Source organism: Herpailurus yagouaroundi, unplaced genomic scaffold, assembly GCF_014898765.1.
Source record: "Herpailurus yagouaroundi ecotype Mexico unplaced genomic scaffold, PumYag 163, whole genome shotgun sequence".
In the NCBI taxonomy this organism is placed as follows: domain Eukaryota; kingdom Metazoa; phylum Chordata; class Mammalia; order Carnivora; family Felidae; genus Herpailurus; species Herpailurus yagouaroundi.
Genome location: NW_024412404.1, coordinates 33,256,932 through 33,282,238, shown reverse-complemented (window position 1 = coordinate 33,282,238; position 25,307 = coordinate 33,256,932). Strand labels below are relative to the sequence as shown.

The window sequence follows — 25,307 nt, the reverse complement described above, 5'->3', positions numbered from 1 at the left end:
TCTGTGATATTCTCAGAAGCCAGGAGTCTCTCCTACAATTCACATCATAACAGCAGTAGCTGTTGTTTATTGTGTGTTTATTTTGTTATACATGAAGTTTTAAGTACTTTAAACTTTTTACAGATTCATTAACTGTCATAAAAGAGGTAGGTTCAAAACCATTTACCAGATCATTCCTACATACTGCTTAAAGACGCAGAGTGTTACAAATACAGTTTGGGCATGTGATGTGCCCTTCTTCATTTGCATTTTCCCCCCTGCTTCTGGGAGGTAACTACTGTCTTAAGTTTGTTTGGTGACTACTATTACCATGTTTGTTTGTTTGTTTTTTTAATATCTCTAGTCATGTATTTATCTCTAAGCAATATGTTGTATAGTTTTTAGTTTTACAAAAATGGCATTTTATTGTGAGTAATCTCTGCCACTTGTATTTTTTCATTCACCATTATATTTGTAAGAGTTCTCCATATTGGTGAATGTGCCTCTGGTTAAGGTTTTAAATTTTTATTGCTGCTATTTGAAAAATTCACTGAATATATCACTCTTTTATCTATCTTCCTGTTAATGGAATAGTGCTGCTATAAGCATTCTTGTACATATGTCCTTGCACACAGTTCTTTAGGGTACACGTGTCCAGCAGTGGAATTACTGTGTAGTAGGATATGTAAATCTTCACATTCAATAAATATTGTCAAGTTGTTGCTTATAGTGGTTGATTTAAAATACACTTTCTCTTGTAGTGGCTGAGTTCTCATTTCTCCACATCCCTAAACAGCACTTGACATCATCAGGCTTTCATATTTTTGCTATTTATTGAATGTGAAATATTACTCTTAAGCTTGTCTACATGCATTTTTCTTTTTTTTTCTAATTTGGTGTAAACCTACCAATGTCAGAATTGACACTGAACCTAAGAGAAGTAAAGTGACTTGTTTAAGGTCATGCAACCAGAAGATGGCTGAAGCTGGATTAGATGAGAGCTCTGTGAACACCAAAGCCAGTGCCTGTTCCTCGCTACCTAAGGGTCATGGCCCCAACACCGACAGAGTTCACCTGGTGATTCAAGGACTGATTCTGAAGTTCTGTACATTATGCCCTGCTTTTCCTGTCATTTCGTCGTCTATTTCTTGAGAAATTCTACCAGCTAGCCTTCCTGTTTTTAGTTAACTCTTTTAAAGGATTTGTTATAAAAGGGTTAATAAACTTAATAGCAAGATGGAGTCTTTGGCCCATTTGTTGTTGAGGTGTGTGTGTGTGTGTGTGTGTGTGTGTGTGTGTGTGTGTGTGTATGTGTGTGTGTGTTTAAACAGCGCCCATTTATTAGCTCACAGTTTTGTAGGTCAGAAGTCTGACATGGCATGGGATTCCTGCTCAGGGCATCACAAGGCTGTAACCAAGATACTGACCACATAAAGTTTCCTTCTGAAGGCTCTGGGGAAAAACATCTTTCAACGTCATTCTTAACCATTGGCAAAATTCAGTTCCTTTTGGCCATAAGACTGAGATCACCATTTCCATGCTCAGCTGCTCCGAGCTCCTAAATATCACCTGCATTCCCTGCTATGTAGTCCCCTCTCTCTTCAAGCCAGTGATGGTATGCCAGTCAGTTCTTTCTTATGCTTTGAATCTTTGACATCTTCTTCAGCCACTTGCCAAATAAAATGCTTTGTATGTATGTATGTCTTCTTAAAAATTATTAAGAAAATTTTTTGGTTGGCTCATGTGTACCTGGTATCCATGTTTCTCTGTCAATGGATTGAGAGCTGATTATCCTGATCCCAAGAGAGTCATAGTGGAGAACCTCTTCCTGTTTCTAATTCAGGTACCTCTAAGGATATGAAACAGCGATCTGGGCTGTGTTCCCAAATGGACCATAATTTCCTACTGTCATCACATATTAGAAAAACTGAAAACATGTAGGCAGCAAAGAAAGGAGTATGTAGATTCATAGAATGGTATCTCTTTATAGCAAATAGGTTGAGCAAATGTGATTGAGCTTCTGTTTGGCAGTTTGGTCAGAGATCCTGTATCATTAAGATTTTGGACCTCAGGTGAGCTAGACTGTTGTTGATAATGGCTTCTTTGGCTCTTTTTTTTTCTTTTAACCTTTTGTTGAAGTAAATTTGCAGGAAAGTGTGTGTGGTTCTGATAAATTATTGCTGTTTTTACCTTTGCTGCTATTTGAAGAATCAGTTAAATTAATGTACTGCTATTACTTATGTATGAACCCTTGAATTTTCAAAAACTGAGCACAATATGGAACCAGCAGGCAGTGAAGAAACAGAACATTAACTGACCTCACTGGCCGTCTTTCTGCCTCTTTGTAGTCACTGTCCATCCCTTAAGGGTAACCTCTGTCTGGCTTCTCATAACCCAGATTAGTTTTGTCTGGTTTTTTGCTTTGTATAAATGAAATGAAAAAGTGTATCCTCTTTGTGTCTGGCTTCTTTCATTCAACCTTAAGGTTGTGAACTTAATCCATACTGTTGTGTATAAACAGTAGATTGTTCATTCTCTTTGCTGTCTAGTATTCTGTCGTGGTTCTTTGGCTCGTTTTAATATAGCATTGCCATTGTTTTGCCATGATCTGTGTTTTATTATGTTTGGGGTATGTTCCTACTTTACCTCTATTTTTAAAGTGGGTCTAAAGATAAAGGATAGGAACTAGAATGGTAGGATATTCAGGTACATTAAAATCCAAGCAGAATGTGTTAGAGCTAGCTGGTCAACCTGAAGGAACTTTTCAGTTCTAAATGGGTCCATGATCTTGGTCTTCATAAGCTTTGATTTGAGGGTTTTTTGTTTTGTTTTGTTTTGTTTAACCCAGAATATTGACCTGATTGTGAATAGGCAAATCAGATCACATTTAGACAAAAATCTGGTTTTGGTCTCACACTATCGCATTTATAGCCTGTTAAAATAAAACTAAATTTCTCCAGATTTGAGTCTTTCAGTTTGTCATTCTTAGTTCACATATTGTGTAGGAATCTGAGCTTGGCAGAGTAAATGACTAAAGAAGCTGTATGGAGTAGTCCCTCTGGAATTGAGGCTGCTGGAATCTTCTATTAGTATAAAAGAAAGGCACCATCTAGTTTTATCTTAATATGAGAGAACTTCAAACCATTACCCAGGAAAAAGTGCTTTTTCTTCTGAATACTTTTAAAAACACCTGAATCCCTCAGGTAAAGTGAAGGGATGTCTCAGGACCCCAAGTAGAACACATCTTTAGTGTGAACTTGAGAGGGTTTGTTAAGAACCTGAAAACTTGACCAGCAAGCTACTACTAGTGAATATGAGCATATCTGATCCTTTTGTGACTAGAAAAAGGTTAATGAGCTCCTGCTAGGCTGTTGTTTGCACACACTCTCCACTAGATCTGTTGATTCAAGCATTCAGGCATGAATCTTGGCTCAGGACTATGCAGCTGTACAGTGCTAAACAATGGATTTAGGAACGCCATCTGGTGGCTCTCTCTAGATACCCAGATTCAGGAGGAGAGGGACTCTTCAGATGCCAGTTCAGCAGCCATTCTAATGACCCAGTTGGGGGGAGGGGACATATAAAGAATGTGTTCTGCCATAGTTTCATCTCTGCAGATGAAAATAAATAAAAGCTATTTAGGATTTTTAGGATATTTTAGGATTTGAGGATATTTCTAGTCAAGGTGCCATTTTGGGGGAGACAGCAGTCATTAGAATTCTGTCTCTCTGTCCCTAAATTGCAAGATTTTTGTGAGAAAGGTAGTGCTTACAGATTGTGACCATTTGCTTTTGACTTGCATGCTTCACCCTAATTGAGTTAGTTATTAAATTTCATGAGATCTCATAGTGGTACACTATATACATTGCTTGAGACTTACAAAAATAGCATTGCATCCTATTTTTACCAGTCTAGATCAAATCCATGAGAATTCGCATCACAAATTTAATGCTTCAGCCAAGAATAGTACATTTCTTTCCACAAGTAACTTGGTAAGTTCCGAAAAGATCCCTCAAGGACTCTCTTCAATTAATTATGGAGTACATAGGGAATTGAAAATTAAAGTAAGTGTGAATGGAGGCCATGTAGATCTCATTTTGTCTTATGAGTGCTCATAATATCTACTATCTCATAGGGATTTTAAGGTGTATAATTTTCATAAAGCACTTTAAGTTCCTGAGGGAAAACTCTCTATAGTTTAAAATGTTACTAATTTGTACTATTCTATCCTGTTTATCCAGCTTACTTTCAGGCATATTAACTAATCATTATGTCTGTTAGTTTGAACTCTTGTTTTTTAAGTTTACTTTACAGCAATGTGAGTAATATAACTTTAAAGTCCATGTATTTTTCCTTTTCTAAGAAATGTTTTTCTTCCTTTTCAGGAAACAAATATACTTTGGAGACTAGACCAAACCAAGAAGGCATTGATGTAAGGCAAGAACTACTGAAATTCCATTCTACTTATTATTCATCAAACTTGATGGCAATTTGTGTGTTAGGTCGAGGTAAGAATCCTTGAAATTTTTCATAGAATTGGATAATCTAAGTTTTCCATTTGTATATAAGAATATACTTTGGGGGCACCTGGGTGGCTCAGTCGGTTAAGCGTCCGACTTCAGCTCAGGTCACGATCTCGCGGTCCGCGAGTTCGAGCCCCGCTTCGGGCTCTGGGCTGATGGCTCAGAGCCTGGAGCCTGCTTCCGATTCTGTGTCTCCCTCTCTCTCTGCTCCTCCCCCGTTCATGCTGTGTCTCTCTCTGTCTCAAAAATAAATAAACGTTAAAAAAAATTAAAAAAAATATATACTTTGAAAGGATAGAAGATACGGCCTTTTATCTGCTGAGAGGCTTTAGAAAATGATCTCCTTGTTGGAGAATATGTGGAGAGGAATTTTGTTTTTAACTCTATATTCTAAAAAGAAGTATAGGTGATTTAAAATGGAGACCTGAGGGAAATATATCACATATAAAAGCAAAGAAAGGTAGTATAGGGGCGCCTGGGTGGCGCAGTCGGTTAAGCGTCCGACTTCAGCCAGGTCACGATCTCGCGGTCCGTGAGTTCGAGCCCCGCGTCGGGCTCTGGGCTGATGGCTCAGAGCCTGGAGCCTGTTTCCGATTCTGTGTCTCCCTCTCTCTCTGCCCCTTGCCCATTCATGCTCTGTCTCTCTCTGTCCCAAAAATAAATAAACGTTGAAAAAAAAAAATTAAAAAAAAAAAAAAAAGAAAGGTAGTATAAAGGAAAAGATGAACAGATTTGATCTTATAACAATTCAGAAAACTAGAAACGAGATTAAAAGCCAGATGGGAAAAAAAAGAGGCAGATGATGGTACACTGGGAAAACAATTTGAAATATGTACAACAAAGGTTTGACTTTATATTTACTTAATTATTTTTTAATTTTATTTTTTAAAGTTATTTACTTATTAAAACAATTTTTTTTTATGTTTATTTATTTTTGAGACAGAGACAGAGCACGAACAGGGGAGGGGCAGAGAGAGAGGGAGACACAGAATCTGAAACAGGCTCCAGGCTCTGAGCCATGGGCATAGAGCCCAACGTGGGGCTCAAACCCACGAACTGTGAGATCGTGATCGAGCTGAAGTTGGACGCTTAACCGACTGAGCCACCTGGGCGCCCCTAAAGTTTTTTTTTTTAAGTTTTTATTTTAATTCCAGTTGGTTAATATATAGTATTATATTAATTTCAGGTGTACAATACAGTGACTTAACAGTTCCATATATCACATGGTGTTCATCACAACAAAAGTACACTCTTTAATCCCTATCACCTGTTTCACCCATTTCTCACCCCACCCCCCACCTCCCTAGCTCCATCAGTGTGGTCTCTGTAGTTAAAAGTCTTTTTCTTGATTTGTGTCTCTCTCTCTACCTTTTTCTCCCCCCTTTGCTTGTTTGTTTTTTCTTAAATTCTACATATGAGTGAAATCATACGGCATTTGTCTTTCTCTGACTGACTTATTTCACTTAGCTTAATACTCTCTAGCTCAACCCATGTTGCAAATTGCAAGATTTCACTCTCTTATATGGCTGAGTAATCCGTTGTATATTTGTACTGTATCTTCTTTATCTGTTCATCTGTCGATGGACACTTGGGCTGCATCCATATAAAGGTTTGACTTTTTTTTTTAATTTTTTTATGTTTTTATTTATTTTTGAATGAGAGAGAGAAAGACAGAACATGAGTGGGGAGGGGCAGAGAGAGAGGGATATACAGAATCCAAAGCAGGTTTTAGGCTCTGAGCTGTCAGCACAGAGTCCAACGCGGGCTCGAACTCACAAACCGCAAGATCATGACCTGAGCTAAAGTTGGACGCTTAACTGACTGAGTCACTCAGGCACCCCAAAGATTTGACTTTTTAAATACAGATTAACTAGGGGTGCCTGGGTGGCTCATTCGGTTGAGCATCTGACTTCAGCTCAGGTTATGATCTCACAGTTTGTGAGTTTGAGCCCTGCGTAAAGCTCTGTGCTGACAGCTGAGCCTGGAGCCTGCCTTGAATTCTGCGTCGCCCTCTCTCTCTGACACTCCCCCATTCACACTCTGTCTCCCTCTCTCTCAAAAATAAATAAACATTAAAAAAATTTTAATGCAGATTAACTAAAGATAATAAAGTGTTTCTTTCTGTTAAATTACCATAATTTTGTTTTTGTTTTCAAGTAATACTCATTATGGAGGAGCAGTGCCCTTTTGTATTGGTAGTGTATACGATTTATGCAGTTCCTCTAGACTTTCTGGAGGACAGTTTAACAAGATGCATCATCCTTAAAAAGTTTATTTTTACTTCTAGAAATGCAATCTGAGGAAATAACTAGAGTTGTCCAAAAAGGTGATGCACTAGGATGTTTCTGTCAGTAGAGTGTTTATTAGCAAAAAGTTAGAAACAATCTGATTGTTCATGAATTGAAGATAGGTTAAATAATGATGTTATAGCTATGTAATAGGTCATCTTATAGAAAATAGCATCTCTTTTCCCACTTTCTCTTCTCCTACCTGCTTTATTTTTCTTTACAACATTTATTACCACCTGAAATACTATTCATTTTCATTGCCCACCGCACTAGAAAGTAATTTACTTGAGAATAGAAACTGTTTTGTTCACTCTTTGCCACCAGTGCCTGAGTTAGTGTTTGACACATCATATGCACATGATAAATATGTATGTCCAGTAGAAAACGAAAACACTCTATAAAAACTATGTGCTGTATGATCCCATTTGGGGATTTATAAAAAAATATTTTTAATAGACATGTGTGGTATATACATAAGACAAAATAGAAAAACATATACTAGAAATTTAATGTGATATCGCAGTTTAGAACTGACACTCTAGACTCTGACAACTTGGGTTTGAATTCCAGATATACCACCTACTTAGCCATGTGGCTGTGAGCTAACAAAGTTACTTCAGATCTCCGACCTTTAGTTTTTGCTTTTTTAAAATGGAGTTGTGCTACCTCATACCTGTTGTGAGGTTTAATCAAGATAATGCAGAAAAAGTGTTTAGCATAATGCTTGGCACAGCAAATGCTCCATAAATGGTAGCTATTTTTAGCTTCCCATAATCATGAGATTATGAGCGACTTTTGTTTTCTTCTTTTTGTATTTGTGGTAAGTTTTCTACTTTTGGCAAATGTGACTTTTTGTAGGTAGGAAATAAACAACCAAATACACTTTAAGTTGGTAATAAGAACCAAGATATAAAATGGGTCCAAGAAGTAAAGCCAATTAAAAAAAAAGTATATCTATAATTCTGTGTGCTTGCTGACGGTAACTAGGTCTAGAGTGTTAAATATCACTTGGTACTTAGAGCCTAGTCCTGGGAGTATTTTTGTCTATGTTGTATTGAGACAAAAAGCACTTGATTTCAGTAAGCACTTAATTGGACAAGTAATAATGACAACAGATGAATCAGGCGGGAAGCCTGCCTTCAGTGTTCTCTGTTTAGTGAAAGTGAGAGTGTCTAAGAGAAACAGACATTTCAGTTCCTCGATTGCACACACATCACTCTCCTAGAGTGACTGACTTGTGCTCAGTTCAGTGGACTTGATCAGGGGCCCTGGGAGAAGTGTCCTTGCAGTGTAAAAAGTTTGAGGAGGAAACAGGATGTCTCAGAGGATTAATAGAAAATCCGCTCCTTCTTCTAGGATGAGGGGAGAGAAAGAGTAACCATGTGGAAGGATCTCTGTCACAAAGGGACAAAAAAGTTTCTCTGTTCTCCCATGGGACCATCCCTCTAGTTGTGGCAGCACTAATTACCTGGAAACTTGGCAAATAGGTAACTATCAAGAACAAACCCTGGGATTGCCAAGTCCCCATGATGTAAAGACAAAAGGGACTCTCTTCCCTGTCTGGTAGCTCACTGCTTAGTGGAGAAGACAGGCTGCAGTATTGTATGGCTGCTTTACCTTTATAAAGCTACATTGTGAACTTATGCTTTTAGGGTAGAAATACTTCAAGGGCACACCTGGTAGGACCTTGTTGCAAAGGGCCTTGCTGTTCTCAGCACTTCAGGTTGATAAACCTTTGCTTACTGCCCACCGTGTTTCAAGTCCCATGTTCCATCTGTGGATAAAGAGATCTCTTACATCTCTTGCCCTAAATATATGCATTCCATTCCTGACTACACATGTCAAGTAACAAGCAGCCACTGGTCTGCCTTTTATTTGGCTCTGCACATTTCGAGGTCCTGCATACATGTCAAAAATTTTAAGCAAAAATATGTACATTTTATAAATAAATTGCAAATGCCCGCATTCATAAGTTTCAAAGAGAATTTTGTACTATAGAAAGGCAAATCTCAAATAGTGGTTAAGTGCTCTCTAAAGAGTTCATGGAAAAAGTTCAAAATGGGTCATAGAATATCAAGGGAAATTTCTTACTTGATCCAAATGCTTCCTGACAGTAACAAGTGATGAATGTTTATACCATTTATAAATAACCTATTCTTGAGGAGACAGAATCAAGGTGAGTAGTTGGTTATCTTGTTTATAAAAAGATAACCTTTTTTCACGTTTTGATTTTTTTTTTTTAAGATTTTATCTTTATAGCCAACGTGGGGCTCAAACTCACAACCCTGAGATCAAGAGCCTCTTATTCAATGGACTGAGCCAGTCAGGTGCCCTTTAATTTTCTGAATAATAGAAGTAAGTGTACAGGGGAAAAATTTTATCCCACATGGGTATAAAATGGAAATCAGGGTTTTTTTCCCTCCCGTCCTGTGATGACAATATCCTCTCCTCAAAGATCTCACCTTAAGTCATTTCTTGTTATACTTTCAAAAGTGGAATTTTGTTAATATACTTACATATATATATGCCTGTTAAGAAAATAACTGAGGGCCGCCTGACTCACTCAGTTGGTAGAGCATGTGACTCTTGATCTCAGGGTTGTGAGCTTGAGCCCCACGTTGGGTATAGAGATTACTTAAAGATAAACTCTTAAAAAAAAAAAAAAAAGAGATTGCCTGCAGTTTTCACTTAATAGAGCTTTGAGATATTTTCATATGAGTGCATAGACTTCTCTCTCTTATTAATGATCCCATAAAATTCTAATGTATAGACATGTCATAACATTCACATGCTCAGGGGTGTTTAGGTCATTTCTAGTTTTCGTTATAAACAGTGCTGCAGTGAACATATTATACATACAGCTTTATAAGCCTTTCAGTCGTGACTCTTTATAAAAGAATATAGGTAGCTGATAAAGAATAACTTAAGTAGCCATGGAATTTTACCGACAGTTAACAAGTGTTTGAGTGAATTTGGCACATTATGATACAGAATCATGTAATGTTAGACCTTGGAAGAGACTTGTGATCCTCTTACCCAGTGTTCTCATTTTACAGAACCTGAAATAGTTAACCAGTTTGTCCGAGTAGTTCGTTGACGTGGTTGGTGAAGCTGGGGTCAGGATCCAAGTCCTCTAATCTCCCCACCCAGGATTGTTTTCACCATTTTATACTCTTTCCCCACAAAATCACTTACATTTGACTGTTAACAATGGGCTTAGATTGTGTCTATTTATGAAGTAAATGTTATAATCTTATCAGCTGATGGTTTAGTATGTGCCTTTTGGCAATTGTAGATCAAATAGTTTTCCAAATGTAACCAATTATTATCGTTTTTAATACTTGTTTTAAATTTATTGCAAGATAACATTTGTGAAGCAGTTTTTTTAAACTGTAAAGAGCTATGAGACATGTGTGAGATATTATCCATATTACTTAGCTTTAGAAGTTATATAGGCTCTGGGGCACCTGGGTGGCGCAGTCGGTTAAGCGTCCGACTTCAGCCAGGTCACGATCTCGCAGTCCGTGAGTTCAAGCCCCGCGTCGGGCTCTGGGCTGATGGCTCGGAGCCTGGAGCCTGTTTCCGATTCTGTGTCTCTCTCTCTCTCTGCCCCTCCCCCGTTCATGCTCTGTCTCTCTCTGTCCCAAAAATAAATAAAAACGTTAAAAAAAAAAAAAAAAAAAGAAGTTATATAGGCTCTGGCAAGATTTAACAGAGTGCTTTAACTTTATCAGATGCAGTTTTAAAAAAAAAATGTAGGTTTTCTTCTTAATAGTCCTAAAGATTTTTCAGGAGGTCTTAGGGTTTTGTTCTGTTTCTCCCCCCAGGTTCATTGAGATGTAATTGACATATAACATTGTGTAAGTTTAAAGTATTTTGATGTAGTGATTTTATGTATGTATATATGATCTTAAGGTTTTAAATACTACCTGTCAAGTTATGATTAGTTGAAGTTCTATTTTCATTGTCTGTTTTCTTATAGAATCTTTAGACGACCTGACTAATCTGGTGGTAAAGTTATTTTCTGAAGTAGAGAACAAAAATGTCCCATTGCCAGAATTTCCTGAACACCCTTTCCAAGAAGAACATCTTAAAGTAAGTGAATGTATTTCTGATATATATATGAATGTATCAGAATGTATTTGTGATATAATATAGTATAGAATATATATATTCTGATATATATAGAGAGAATATCTATATTCTGATATATATATATATATATAAATTGTATTTCTGAGATATATATATATATACATATATATATATGTGTGTGTATATATATATGTGTATATATATATAGTTTTACTTTATGGACATAATATATGCCTAGTTTACCAAACAGTAGATGAATAATTTTGAAAGTTTTATTTATATAGTTTATTTAACATCTGTTTGGATAATCAAATCAATTTCACGTTTACAGGGATATGAATCACCAAAAAGATACCAATATATATCTGATCTTTGCATGCTAAAAGTAATTTTGGTAGTTATAGTTTTGACATACAGTAGAAACTGTTATCCACGGTCAGAAGGCAAGCATATTGAGCTGCATGGTGTAGGGGACTGGACATGGGCTGCACACCAACTGTAATGAAATTCCACTTAGAAGGAACCTAGGCCAGGGGCGCCTGGGTGGCTCAGTCGTTAAGCATCCGACTCTTGGTTTTGGCTCAGGTCATGATCTCATGGTTTGTAAGTTCGAGCCCTACATCAAGCTCTTCACTGACAGCGCGGAGCCTATGTGGGAGTCTCTCTCTTCCCCTCTGTCTCTCCTCCTCTCTCTCTCTCTCAAAATAAATAAATAAATTTTAAAAATTAAAATTTATATTAAAAAAAGAAGAAGAAGAAGGGGCTCAGGCCATTTATTTCTTTGTGGTCAATACAGTTTACTCTGGCAATTGATTCTCTTTTGGATTTGGGATTCTTCCATGAAAATCTGTATTCTTATAGTTTGTAAATATTTTATTCAGTGGGAGTTGTGTATAGCTAATCTTTTGTGGTCTTTTTTTTCTAGCAACTTTACAAAATAGTACCCATTAAGGATATTAGGAATCTTTATGTGACATTTCCCATACCTGACCTTCAGAAATACTACAAGTCAAATCCTGGCCATTATCTTGGTCATCTCATTGGGCATGAAGGTCCTGGAAGTCTGTTATCAGAACTTAAATCAAAGGGTAAGTCTTTGGCCACTGGTGTACTGCTCCACATCTTTTTACTATGGCTCTCATTTTCTCCTAAATATTTTTGTGTGAAAGAACGTTTTTGGATGAGACTGTTTTGGGTTTATGGGAGAGTGAGATGGTGGTTGTTAGTGTGCTTTTGTTTTTTTGCTTTTATTTTTATTTTTTAACTTATTTTTAGTTTTGACAGAGCACATGTGTGTGCATGCATGCAAGTGGAGGTGGGGCAGAGAGAGAAGGAGAGCGGGAATCTTTTTTTTTTTTTTTTATAATTTTTTAATGTTTATTTATTTTGGAGAGAGACAGAGACAGAATGCAAGTGGGTTGGGGCAGAGAGAGAGGGAGGCACAGAATCCGAAGCAGGCTCCAGGCTCCGAGCTGTCAGCACAGAGCCTGACGCGGGGCTTGAACTCACGAGCTGTGAGATCATGACCTGAGCCGAAGTCGGACGCTCAACCGACTGAGCCACCTAGCCGCCCCTAGGAGAGGGGGAATCTTAAGCAGATTCCGTGCCAGCGCAGAGTCCAATGCTGGGCTCAATCTCAGCACCGTGAGATCATCACCTGAGCCGAAATCAGGAGTCAGATGCTTAACCGACAGAGCCACCCAGGCACTCCTGGGCCCCCCCCCCCCCCCCGCTGAATTTGTTTTACCCTTCAGTATTGAGCAGTGAAAGTTAGATATTTGAAAAGATATTGTGGTACATGTTTTAAAGAGCAGAGAGGTTAAAAAGTAAAAGCTCAGTTTGGATATTCTTTACCATCTATGTGAAGTGACAGTACACATTATTTACTTGCCTGCTCTTATCCATCACACCAGAGGGTATACTGAAATTTAGTCATTAGATGATTTCCAAGACCCCTCTCAACTCAGGCTCTGATTTTACATAACACTTAAGCACAATAGTCTACTCTTGCCTGGAGAACTGATTTGAAGAGTCCTGAGGAAAGCTCCCAACCCAAAAAAATCCCTTGAGTCTTTACAGTGCTTGAAACGGGTTTTCTAAAGTAAGTTTTTCTGATCTTTTCTGTAAGTGGTCCATTCTGATATCTTGCAGACATATATTATGGACTAAAAATAACATTCTTTGCCTTAAAAGAACCCCCACATACAATCCTGTTTTGATTTCCTTTGAATGTTACAGGCTGGGTAAATACTCTTGTTGGTGGGCAAAAGGAAGGAGCCCGAGGTTTTATGTTTTTTATCATTAATGTGGACTTGACTGAGGAAGGATTATGTAAGTATTGACCTTTTTGATTTTGAATGAAATTGACTTCTTATTATATATATTTTTTTTAACTTCTATATGCTGTGGATCTGTTTTATGTTGTAAAGCCATTGAACCTTTAATTCATGCAATTCATCCTTTGTATTTTTCACGTGCAACTTGGCCTTCATTTCATGGATGATTTTTCCTCCTTAACAACTGATCATTATGTTGCACTTGTGAAATGTGTACTTGGCTTTTCATTGGCTCATTAACTTCCCCAAAGTTCCTTCTGTCATATACCCTGGAGTCTGAAGGGCCATGTGTCTGGCACCCTAAAATCAGTCTCAGGGAAGTGAGGATTCCATTTCTACTTACCTGACTGTACCTTAGGAGTGAGCTCAGTACTTTGAAGCATTCAGGGACTGAATGATTTTTAAGTGTGCCCCTTTTTTTCAGTACATGTTGAAGATATAATTTTGCACATGTTTCAATACATTCAGAAGTTACGTGCAGAAGGACCTCAAGAATGGGTTTTCCAAGAGTGCAAGGTAATTTTGTTTCACCAAAATTTTTCTTAAGGAAAAATTTCAGAAAACATAGATATGTGAATTAAGTTTAAAGCCTAGTGAAACTTGTAAAGTTTTTGGGGGTTTTGTTGTTATTTAAACTCTAAAAAATCTGGCCGTGCATAGTAGCTTTAGTTAATGCTTATACTACTCTGGTTGGCTACCTGGGGCACAATTAAGGGCTAAGGCATCACATAACCTTTCTTTGCAGGAGAAAAGAAACTGCCTTTCTATCCCTCAGAAGAAAGCCAGCCGTTTCTTGAGCTTGTATCTGTAAGGGCTTACATTACTGTTTGCCTGAAGCTTCATGAGCCTCTGTCGTTTTCAGATCTGGTGACAAAAATCTCTAGCATACTTTCAAAAAAATAATGAATTGTGGGCGCCTGGATGGTTGGCTCAGTCATTTGAGCATCCAACTCTCAATTTCAGCTCAGGTCATGATCCCAGGGTTACCAGATCAAGCCCCACATTGGGCTCCCTGCTGAGCATGGAGTCAGCTTGGGATTCTCTTCGTCTCCCCTCCCCCTTCCCCTTCTCCCTTCCTGTCTCTCTCTCCCTCCCTCTCTCTCCCTCCCTCTCTCTCCCTCTCTCCCCCTTCCATCCTCCTTCTCTCTCTCTCTCAAAATATATAAACTTAAAAAGGAATAGTGAATTGTTTTATGTATGATTATGTTCTTTTTTTGTTGTTGTTTATTTTTGAGAGCGCACAAGCAGGGGAGGGGCAGAGAGAGGGGGGCACACGATACGAAGTGGGCCACCCAGGTGCCCCTGTGTAATTGTGTTCTTAAAAGTGATTTTATTGTTGTATGTATGGAAAGGCCTCGCTGTCTTTTATTTATTTTTAAAAATATGTACTTTATATTTAAGACCTATTGAGATTCTGAAATGTATTTTAGGATAAGAGAGATCCTTTTTACTTAGATAAAAGTTTAAAGGAATACTTGCTGCTTGGACAGTAACTTCTAACCTGGATGCATTTCTCTGAATGGATCAACAAAATCAACATCTGTGCAACTGTTGATCTTGCAAGGTTCTTCCACAGTTTTCCTAATTCTCTAATAGTTTAACAATTTAGGTTAAAGAAATCATAGTCTGTATTGGTTATTTTTAAATTACTTTTTTATTTTTTATTTATTTAAAAAAATTTTTTTAAGTTTATTTTGAAAGAAAGAAAGCGCATGTGCAAGCGGGAGGAGGGGCAGAGAGAGAGGAGAGAGAATTCTAGGCAGGCTCCAAGTGCTGTCAGCCTAAAGCCTGATGTGGGGCTTGAACCCACAAACCATGAGATCGTAACCTGAGATGGAATCACGAGTCGGACACTTAACCAACTGAGCCACCCAGGTGCCCCCCCTCCTTTTTCTAATGTTGGTTTATTTTTGAGAGAAAGAGTGCATGTGTGCACACCAGTGGGGGAGGGCAGAGCAGGAGGTAGGACAGGATCCTAAGCAGTCTTTGTGCTGACAGCAGTGAGCCCAATGCAGAGCTTGAACCCACAAACTGTGAGAGCATGACCTGAGCTGTGGTTGGACGCTCAACTGTTGAGCCACCCAGACACCTCTATATTGCTTATTTTCATTCATATTCTATACATTTCTAAATCAAGCATAGCCAGTTTTTCAGAAACTATGATAAAGTTAAATATGGAGTAGAAAGTCTATAGTGCAAACTAAACACTAAAGAATTTTTTTTTTTAAGAAAGTATTTCTAAATGATGGGTGACTTATGTGTAATTGGGTTAATTTTTCTTTTTAGGACTTGAATGCTGTTGCATTCCGGTTTAAAGATAAAGAGAGGCCACGGGGCTATACCTCTAAGATTGCAGGAATATTGCATGTAAGTTTGTTATTTTATATATACATTGGTATGTAGAGTATTTTTGTGATCCTGCATATATTATCTTCAGTACTACATGAATGATAAAAATTGAAGCTGCAGGATAAAACTTTAGACTTTGTAGCAATCAGGCAAACTTTGAAGTCAAAACATGCTTAAAATCATGATTTTCATCATCCTAAAAATTATCTATACTATTTTTCATTACATAGGCATTCTGCTTATTGGATTTAAATATTTTTCAGTTCTACAATGTGTCAGTTGCTAATTATGTGAAAGTTGTATAGATCATCTGCTTTTCTCCATTTCCATTGCTACCACCTAGTCTGAGCTACTGTCATGTCTTGGCCTTGACTGTATCATGGTCTCTTACCTGGGATCTCCTTATCTGTTTTCCCGCTTGTCCCCCACTACAGTTTATTTTTCCAGTCCCAATAATCTTTTGAAAACCAAAATCAGATTGTTTCACCTCTCTGTGTCAAGTCCTTCAGTAGTTTCCCATCAGAATTGGAATAAAATCTAAAATGTCACCTTGGCCTACAAGGTGATTTGGCCCCAGCCTGTCTCTCCGACCATATTCTGTATCACTCCCCAACCCACCTTTCCCCATTCACAATCCTCTCTGGCTGTACTGGCTGCCTGCCTTCCTGCCTAATCTTCAAGCATTCAGTTTATTATTCCCTTTTGGGGTCTTGTGTATTTGCCATTTTCTCTACCTGGAACACTCTTGTCTCTTGTCTTTGCATGGCTGGGTTCTTATCATTTGGGTAGGTGTCTCTTCCTCACAGAGACCTTCCCTGACCTCCCAGTCATGGCTCTGCCCCTTTCTTATTCATAGTCCCTATCACTATAATGATAGTATTCGTTTATTGTCTTTCTCCCTCCCAATCAGAATATAAGCTCCTTGGCTAAAATAGGTGAAGGAGATTAAGAGTGCACTTATCTTGATGAGCACTGAGAAATATATAGAATTGTTGAATCATTATATTGTCCACCTGAAACTAATAGAACACTGTATGTTAACCATACTGGAATTAAAAAACAAAACTTTAAAACTCTGATCACTCCCTCTCCTGACTTACATGTTAATTGTTGTTTTGTATTTTAGTTCAAACTTGAGTCTTAATCCCCAAATGAATTATTATTGTTATTATTTAACTGATTATTGTATGCAAAAAAAAAAAAAAAGAATATAAACTCCTTAGGGAACAGGGACATCATCTGTCTTACCTGGCACAGAGTAGATGTTTGTTAAATACTTGTTGAATGAATGAAACAGGCTGTCTCAGTATATTGGAAGTTGCTCTTACTAAAAAAAGCGTATTCTACATTATTTTTCTTCACTAGCCCAAAGTATAAGCCATCTCCCCCCCACAAAAACTTTCTAAATGTTTTTCTGATTTCATTCATAGAAATTTGAGAGGAAATTCTGTTCATAAAAATGTACTTTATATTAAGAATCCTATAGATGTCAGCATTTCACTGTCAAATTTTCTTCATTAACAAGTATTCAATTTCTAGCCAGAAATACATTTTCTCCCTGAAAAAAAAAAAATGTGATTTTGCTCTCTATAATGTAAATCTATTTGGGGATTAACTACAAAATTATCCTACAACAGGAAACTGCTTCAGGTGTGGTAAGAGAAAAATGTTTCTAGTGGAGTAAAATTTAGTTAAAGGAGGATGTGAGGGGTATAAAATAATAGATTTAATGTGTTAGGGATTTGTTTGCTTTAATAAATTAGACTCTATAGTTGCCTTGCACATTTAACTTATCTGTTTGTTTTCCTTTTAATAAGTATTATCCCTTAGAAGAAGTGCTTACAGCTGAATATTTACTGGAAGAATTTAGACCTGACTTAATAGAGATGGTTCTTGATAAACTCAGACCAGAAAATGTCCGGTGAGTCACTCTACATATTTTACTGTTGCATACTAAGTTTTCAATAATGATTAGAACCTGAAAATTTGGAATTGTGAATAAAATGATTTTAAACTTTTTATGAAGCATGATTAGAGTAGAAAGAATAGTATAATGAAGGGGCGCTTGGGTGGCTCAGTCAGTTGGGCATCTGACTTCGGCTCAGGTCATAATCTAATGGTTCATGATTTCAAGTCTTGCTTTGAGCTCTGTGCTGACAGCTCAGAGCCTGGAGCCTGCTTTGGATTCTGTGTTTCCCTCCCTCCCTCTCTCCCTCTTCCTCCCCTGCTCACACACTGTCTCTCCCTCTGTCTCTCAAAAATGAGTAAATGTTTAAAAAAAAAAAAAAGAATAGTACATTGAAGCAATACTAAACTTGAGCGAGTCACTACGTGACCAACCTTTGTTATCTTTACTCACCCGCTTCACTCATCCTCTCTCCACTGTAGATGATTTTGAGGCAGTATCTCTAAAATATGAAGACCTTTAGTTTTTTGGTTTTTTTTTTAATGTTTATTCATGTTTGAGAGAGAGAGGCAGAGAGAGACAGAATGCAAATCAGGGAGGGGCAGAGAGAGAAGGAGACACAGAATCTGAAGCAGGCTCCAGGCTCCAAGCTGCCAGCACAGAACCTGACACAGGGCTCAAAGCCACGAACCGCGAGATCACGACCTGAGCCAAAGTCAGATATTCAACCGACTGAGCCGTCCAGGCGCCCCAACATGAAGACCTTTAAAAAAAAGAAAATGTAGTCATAATGTCGTTATCATGAATGAAATATAATAATAGATCGTCTTAACCTGGTTTCATCCTAACTCAGATGCCCAAAGTATCAGCTTACATGTCTGGCTTCATAAACAAATGAGTACACCCTCCTTTTTTTTTTTTTTTTTTAAATTTTTAATGTTTGTTTATTTTTGAGAGAGAGAGAGAGAGAGACAGAGCATGAATGGGGGAGGGGCAGAGAGAGAGGAAGACACAGGAGAGAGAGAGAGAGAGACAAAGCATGAATGGGGGAGGGGCAGAGAGAGAGGGAGACACAGAATCCGAAGCAGGCTCAAGGGTCCAGGCTGTCAGCACAGAGTCCAACACGGGGCTCAAACTCACAAACCATGAGATCATGACCTGAGCTGAAGTCAGCTGCTGAACCAACTGAGCCACCCAGGCTAGGACACCCTCTTTTTTAAGTAGAGGGAAGCATTACAATCTCAGAATCCTCTCACTGACAAGTGATTAACCAGGAGATCAAAAATTGGAGGAGCTTTTACAGTAACAAAGATATTCTTTCTAGAGGAGGTTCAGCCCTAAAGAGCTTATGAACTATCCCATGATATTTCTGCCTCAAAATTGAATTTCACCCATGTTTTCCAAAGTCAAATAATACAAAGAATATACTTAACTGACACATATTTTGCATTTTTAATTTTTCCCTGGTGTCAAGCACATATTTCTTTTTTTTTTTTTTTTTAAACACAAATTTTTAAAAATTTTCTTAAAAACTGGAAATTGAGTAAGTATGTTTTTTGCAACAGTCATTTTATTAATAAAATCAACAATCTGGTAGAACTTTTTGAAGAAGAAAAATCCTTCTGACAGACTATTCTATCAGTCTTTCCTAGTTACCGTTGTTTGCACTTTTCTGACATGTGCTAACAACAAACCATGAGAAAATTAAAAATATTACTGGTAGTTACACAGTTTGATAAATGTGATAAAATGATATAGAACTAACAATACACACATATTCTATCAATATCAACTTCCTTATTTGGGTATTGTACTATCATTAAGATATAACCACTGAAGGATCTGGGTGAAGAGTACGTGGGATCTCCCTATACTATTTTTGCATTTTTCTATGGATTTGTAATTATTTCAAAATAAAAAATATTTACAATAACAACAAAAATATAAAATAATTAGGAATGAATTTAAAGATAAGCAACACATCCATATATAAAACTACAAAACAGTGCCAAAAGAAATTAAAGACCTTGTTTGTAGATTAGGAGACTTGCTATTAAATTTTTTCCTGTTTAGGGCACCTGGGTGGCTCAGTTGGTTACGCTTCTGACTTTGGCTCAGGTTACGATCTCGAGGTTCACGAGTGTGAGCCCTGAGTCATGCTCTGTTCTGACAGCTCAGAGCCTGGATCCTGCTTCAGATTCTGTGTCACCCTTGCTGTCTGCCTCTCTCTCTCTCTCTCTCTCTCTCTCTCTCTCAGAGATAAACATTTAAAAAAATAAAATAACACAGACTGCATGTAATCACAATTAAAGTCCTAATAGCCTTTTTTTCTTTTAGAAATTGGTAAGCTGATTTCAAAATACATATGGGTATACAAAGGACCTAGATTAGCTATAATACTCTTGAACATAAAAACAAAAGTTGGAGGACTTGAACTACCAGATTTGAAGACTAACTAAAGCTACATTAGTTAAGACTGTGCATTGGCCTAAGGATCCAAGAGAAATCATTAGAATAAAACAGAGTCCAGAAATAGAACCACACATATATGTTCAGTGGACATCTTTTTTATTATGGTAAAAAACACATAACATAAAATTTATAGTCTTAACCATTTTTAAGTGTCCAATTCAGTAGTATATTCATAGTGTGGTAAAAGAGATCTCCAGAACTTTTTTACCTTGTAAAACTGAAACTGTACCCATTAAACAACTCCTCTTTTCTCCCTCCTACCATCCCCTGGTAACCCCTGTTCCACTTTCTGTTTCAATGAATTTGACTGCTAACATACCTAGAGTAAGTGGAATCATACAACATATCTTTATTTCACTTAGCATAATGACTAAGGTTTATCTATGTGGTAGTGTGAGATGGGATTTCCACTTTGCCATATTAAACCTACAAATAAAGCTATAGTCTTTGCCACATGCCTTGCTTAAGTCATAAATAAGTCTTTGGGAGGAGTTGTTCTTTCCGAATGTATGCAGGTCCTAGTGATAACTGTCTTCTTGTCTAAATGTTTAGTAGACTGACAGCTGACTAGAATCTAAACCACTGGCCTAGGCTTTTTTTAGGCTCCACTCCTTTCCCTTTGTGAAAGTCGGAGCATTTATCCATCTCCATCTTTTCTGCCTTTTCTCCTGTCCTCTAGTATTTCTAAAGGGTGTTGGGCATTGATCCTACTGGGATTTATTAGTTGCCTAAGCATCAGAGAGTATGATCTGCATTGGAGATGTGAATTCATTTGAGCCACTTTGGCTGATTCACTCATTAACCCTGGCCTGGGTTTCAGCCAGGGGATTGGTCCACCTTTGCAGTTTAAAGACCCATAAATTCTAAATCAGTATTCAAATTCTAATTCAGTAGTCTTGTCATCTGCTATCCTGAGACCAGTGTATCACATTTTGCTTTAGGTCATTTTGCTTTATGAGTTCTTCCCAGGTAAAAACTGTGTTTTTCTTGGAGTGCCTGGGTGGCTCAGTCGGGTAAGCATCCAACTTCAGCTCAGGTCATAGTCTCGGGGTTCATGAGTTCCAGCCTTGTGTCAGGCTCTGTGCTAACAGCTCAGCCTGGAGCCTGCTTCGTACTCTGTGTCTCTTTGCCCCTCTCCTGGTAGCACACACGCGTGGACTCTCTCGCTGTCTCTCTCTCTCTCTCTCTCCCTCCCTCCGTCCCTCCCTCTCTCTGTCTAAAAAATAAATAAACATTTTTTTTTTAATTTTTTTTTCAACGTTTATTTATTTTTGGGACAGAGAGAGACAGAGCATGAACGGGGGGAGGGGCAGAGAGAGAGGGAGACACAGAATCGGAAACAGGCTCCAGGCTCTGAGCCATCAGCCCAGAGCCCGACGCGGGGCTCGAACTCACGGGCCGCGAGATCGTGACCTGGCTGAAGTCGGACGCTTAACCGACTGCGCCACCCAGGCGCCCCATAAACATTTTTTTAAAAACTGTTTTTCTCGGATTCAGGCTGTCAGGGCTCAATAAAGGTTGAATTCTCTAAGCATTTAGCCTAAACTTTCTTTGATTCCTTCTTTCTTAAGAAACCCTTTTAAAAAGTGTCTTTTAGCATTTTTCATGAACCTCAATTTCTTCAGCACTTTGGCCTTCCTGTCGCTATTCTTTTGGGGTTTTTTTTAAGTTTTATTTTTATTTGTTTTTGAGAAAGGTAAATATTTTTGAGAAAGATACCAAGAGCAGATGGAGGAGGGGCAGAGAGAGGAGACAGAATCCCAAGCAGAGCCGGACAGAATCTGTCAGAGCTTGATGCCGGGCTTGAACTCACGAACTGTGAAATCATGACCTGAGCTGAAATCAAGGGTCAGACACTTAACTAACTGAGCCACCCAGGGCGTGCCCCCCCCCCACCTTTTTTTTTAAGTTTTATTTTTATTTACTTCCTGACACTATTCTTTAAGTTTGACTTTGAGTTTCATCAATGGATTTTTTTTGGTACTGTCTTTCTTCTTTGGGGTGTATTTTTTGAAAATATGATTTGATACCACGATATTGTAGAATTCTGGTGGAAGGATAGAGTTCATCTATTTAGAATCCTTATTTAAAAGATAATGCAACTGAAGCCCAGAGACTTGCCTAATTTAGATCTTAACTGTGATTTTGGCAAGATCTCAAAGAAAGTGAGTCAGAGTATCAGCCAGATTCCAAGTTTCTGATGGCCAGATCTGTGCCCTCTCTACTAATTCTGTTTGAAGTCATCACAACTGCCTGTGAAGCTTCTCCTCGTTCTTGGATGTCATTCCACTTCTCTCTCAGGGATTATTTGCAAAAGTATCATGAGAATTCATACCCTGGGAACCATATTGCCTTTTAATGTCTATGGTCAGGATACTTACTGTTTCTGAATGGGTACTGTCCAGCTTCAATAGCTATTCATTTCCTCTCAACATTTCTAAATGGGTGACTTGAAGTCAGTGGTGAGCATTCATGCTAGGCCACTCTTTCCTTCTCACTGTTATAAGTTTCAGTGTGAAAAGAAAAGTTCATTTCTCTCCTATTTCTAAGGACCATGTCAGTACCGTATCAGCAACCAGCTCTCGGTGGATAGAGTTAAAGAATAGCATTGCTCCCACCACCACAGACACACACTTAAAAAACTCAAGACTATTTTTTAGTATAATTAGATTTCCAGCAGATAGTCTAAGGATGCTATAGTATCTGTGCTAGTTTTTCTGAATTGTCTGCAGTTAAATATATTGCAGCTGTCCGTGGCATTCTTAGATTATTGTAACTTCTCTCTTTTTCCCATAACTCAAGTGTTCTTGTGCTTCCACACTCTGCATTTCTAAGTAGATTTGATGTGTATGTACTCTGTCTCTGCTATCATTCCCCTTGCCTACCTCTTATAATTTATTTTTAGATACATAGCCTTTCACTGTATATTTCAGTTTTAAATTCCTCAGTGGCACACCAATTCTTGTTTTGCAAAGGTATCTCTATCAGGCCAGTATTTGAAGTTTGCCTTGTTTGGGGAACTGTGTTTATCTATTTCATATTTGCTTCCTTGTAACATTTCAAATGTTACCCATATGCTTTACCTGGGTATGCAGCTGTCTCAGTCCCTTAGGATTGCAGTTGACCAATCTCCCTTCTTCTCCCCCTTTTAACTTGCCTGTTGCTAAGCAGTGTCCAGCCTCTGCTGCTCTCTGTGTCACATAGTCATCCTCCAAAGCATATGGCAGCTTTACCTGAACCTTTTCACTTTCTCTCTCAGAACAGAGTTTACAGTTTTCTTGTTTCAGGGGGCATGTCCACTACCAAATGAATGCTTCAGTGTTCACAAGTTATAATCAGTTACTTCATTATTCTGATGCATGGGCTGTCATTCAGGGAAACCAAAGCCATCTATGTAACAAGCTTTTCCAGAATCAAGCATCTCATGGAAGGGAAGATGGTAACACCACCTCGCTACCAGGTTATTTAACTTCCTAACACAATTTTCAGAAGTCTCCTTTAGAATCAGTCCATTCATTCTCTAGGAAGTGAGCAAGAGTGGAAGCATTTTCTAGGACTGAGTCTTAGCCGACCCTGTCATGTATTGAATGAATGTCCTTAAGAAACATTACATACCCTTCATGTGGCCCTGTGAGGAGGAGGAGGAGTTGTTGTTGTTGTTGTTGTTGTTGTTGTTGTTGTTCTTCTTCTTCTTCTTCTTCTTCCTCCTCCTCCTCCTCCTCCTCCTCCTCCTCCTCCTCCTCCTCCTCTTCTTCTTCTTCTTTTAATGGTTTCTGCCTGCATTTTTTTCCTTTTTTTAAATTTATTTTTAAATTTACATCCAAATTAGGTAGCATATAGTGCTATAATGATTTCAGGAGTAGATTCCAGTGATTCATCCCCTATGTATGACACCCCAACAATTGTCCTCCTTAATGTCCCTTACCCATTTAGACCATCCCCCCACCCATAACCCCTCCAGCAACCCAGTTTGTTCTCTGTATTTAAGAGTCTCTTATGTTTTGTCCCCCTCCCTGTTTTTATATTATTTTTGCTTCCCTTCCCTTTGGTTCATCTGTTTTGTATCTTAAATTCCTCATATGAGTGAAGTCATATGGTATTTGTCTTTCTCTTACAGGCTAATTTTGCTTAGATACCTTCTAGTTTCTAATTTCTTCTAATTTCACTCAGATACCTTCTAGTTCCATCCACGTAGTTGCTAATTGTGGCCTTGTGAGTTCTATATACACTCTATATATACCCTGCAAGAGGAATTCTCAAACTGCCAAACATGGATCATTTCTTCTGGACATGATAACAGAACTCTTTCATCCATTAAACCCTATGATTTCTCACTTGTTTCTGTGGAATATATTCTTACTTAGCATGTTTTCTAGAACTGGCAGTGGTCAATGGCAGCTTGAATACCTTCAGCTGGTAGATTAGTCAGTCATGCTAACAGGTTAGTCGGATTGCTTATATCTACCCTAAAGCAGGTGATAAAGACCAAGTCTAGCTAGCCAGGTAGAGTATTTCATCTAGAATAAATAAGAAGTTGACAGTAATTCAGACAGTCAGGCATTGAAGTTGGGAAGGTGTGATGAGGGACAGGAACACAAAGATTTGGAAGATGGTTGGGTATTCAGTAGAGAGGAGTTTTCATTGCAAGTACTGGGCTTTCAGCTGTGAGGCAGACATTCAGAGGCTGGAACCAGACCTGTGAGAGGATGGGTGAGAACAAGTAGGACCATACCTAGACCTTGTTATTGAAATTGGGATGTAAAGGAGAAGTGGGACCAGTAACAGGACTGACTTAGCTCTACCTTTTTTCCCTGAACTTTTTTTTTTCCCTTCTGACTTCTGGGCTGTTTCTATTTCCCCATCAATGAAAGCTTTTAACAAACCAGAAGATAGAGACGTGTTTCTTGGTCTCGTTTCCTTCACCTCTAGCAATAGGAAGGGCAATGTATATGTGTTAAATGCATATGATGGTAGTATGTGGTAGGGAAAAAACATAGAGCACAAACTTAGCAAATAATAATATGAGTGTGTTTTTGGTTTTTTGGATATCTGGATGAGCCAACAAGGGTTTTTGGGGTTTTTTTGTTTGTTTGTTTTTGTGGGTTTTTGGGTTTGGTTTGGTTTGGTGGGGGTTTTTTTGTTTTTTTGTTTTTTTGTTTTTTTGCCATTTTTGTTAACACTGGGCCTCAGCTGTTCCTGGGAAGGAATACTTTGTTTTGCTTTTTATTTATTTTTTTATTTTTTAAACATTTTTTTTCAACATTTATTTATTTTTAAGACAGAGAGAGACAGCATGAATGGGGGAGGGGTAGAGAGAGAGGGAGACACAGAATCGGAAGCAGGCTCCAGCCCAGAGCCT

At 38.1% G+C, this 25,307-nt stretch overlaps 1 protein-coding gene across 4 annotated transcripts in view; it reads left to right on the top strand.

The window, feature by feature from the left end:
- The window catches only part of IDE (insulin degrading enzyme), a 112,316-nt gene that overhangs the window by 56,720 nt on the left and 30,289 nt on the right, over window positions 1-25,307 (top strand). For all 4 annotated transcript variants that reach the window (XM_040485864.1, XM_040485863.1, XM_040485865.1 and 1 more), the window contains exons 5-11: window positions 4,365-4,487; window positions 10,773-10,885; window positions 11,811-11,973; window positions 13,124-13,216; window positions 13,646-13,737; window positions 15,508-15,588; window positions 17,388-17,491. In XM_040485864.1, coding sequence (XP_040341798.1) covers window positions 4,365-4,487; window positions 10,773-10,885; window positions 11,811-11,973; window positions 13,124-13,216; window positions 13,646-13,737; window positions 15,508-15,588; window positions 17,388-17,491 — 769 coding nt within the window. The remainder of the gene's footprint in view (window positions 1-4,364; window positions 4,488-10,772; window positions 10,886-11,810; window positions 11,974-13,123; window positions 13,217-13,645; window positions 13,738-15,507; window positions 15,589-17,387; window positions 17,492-25,307) is intronic.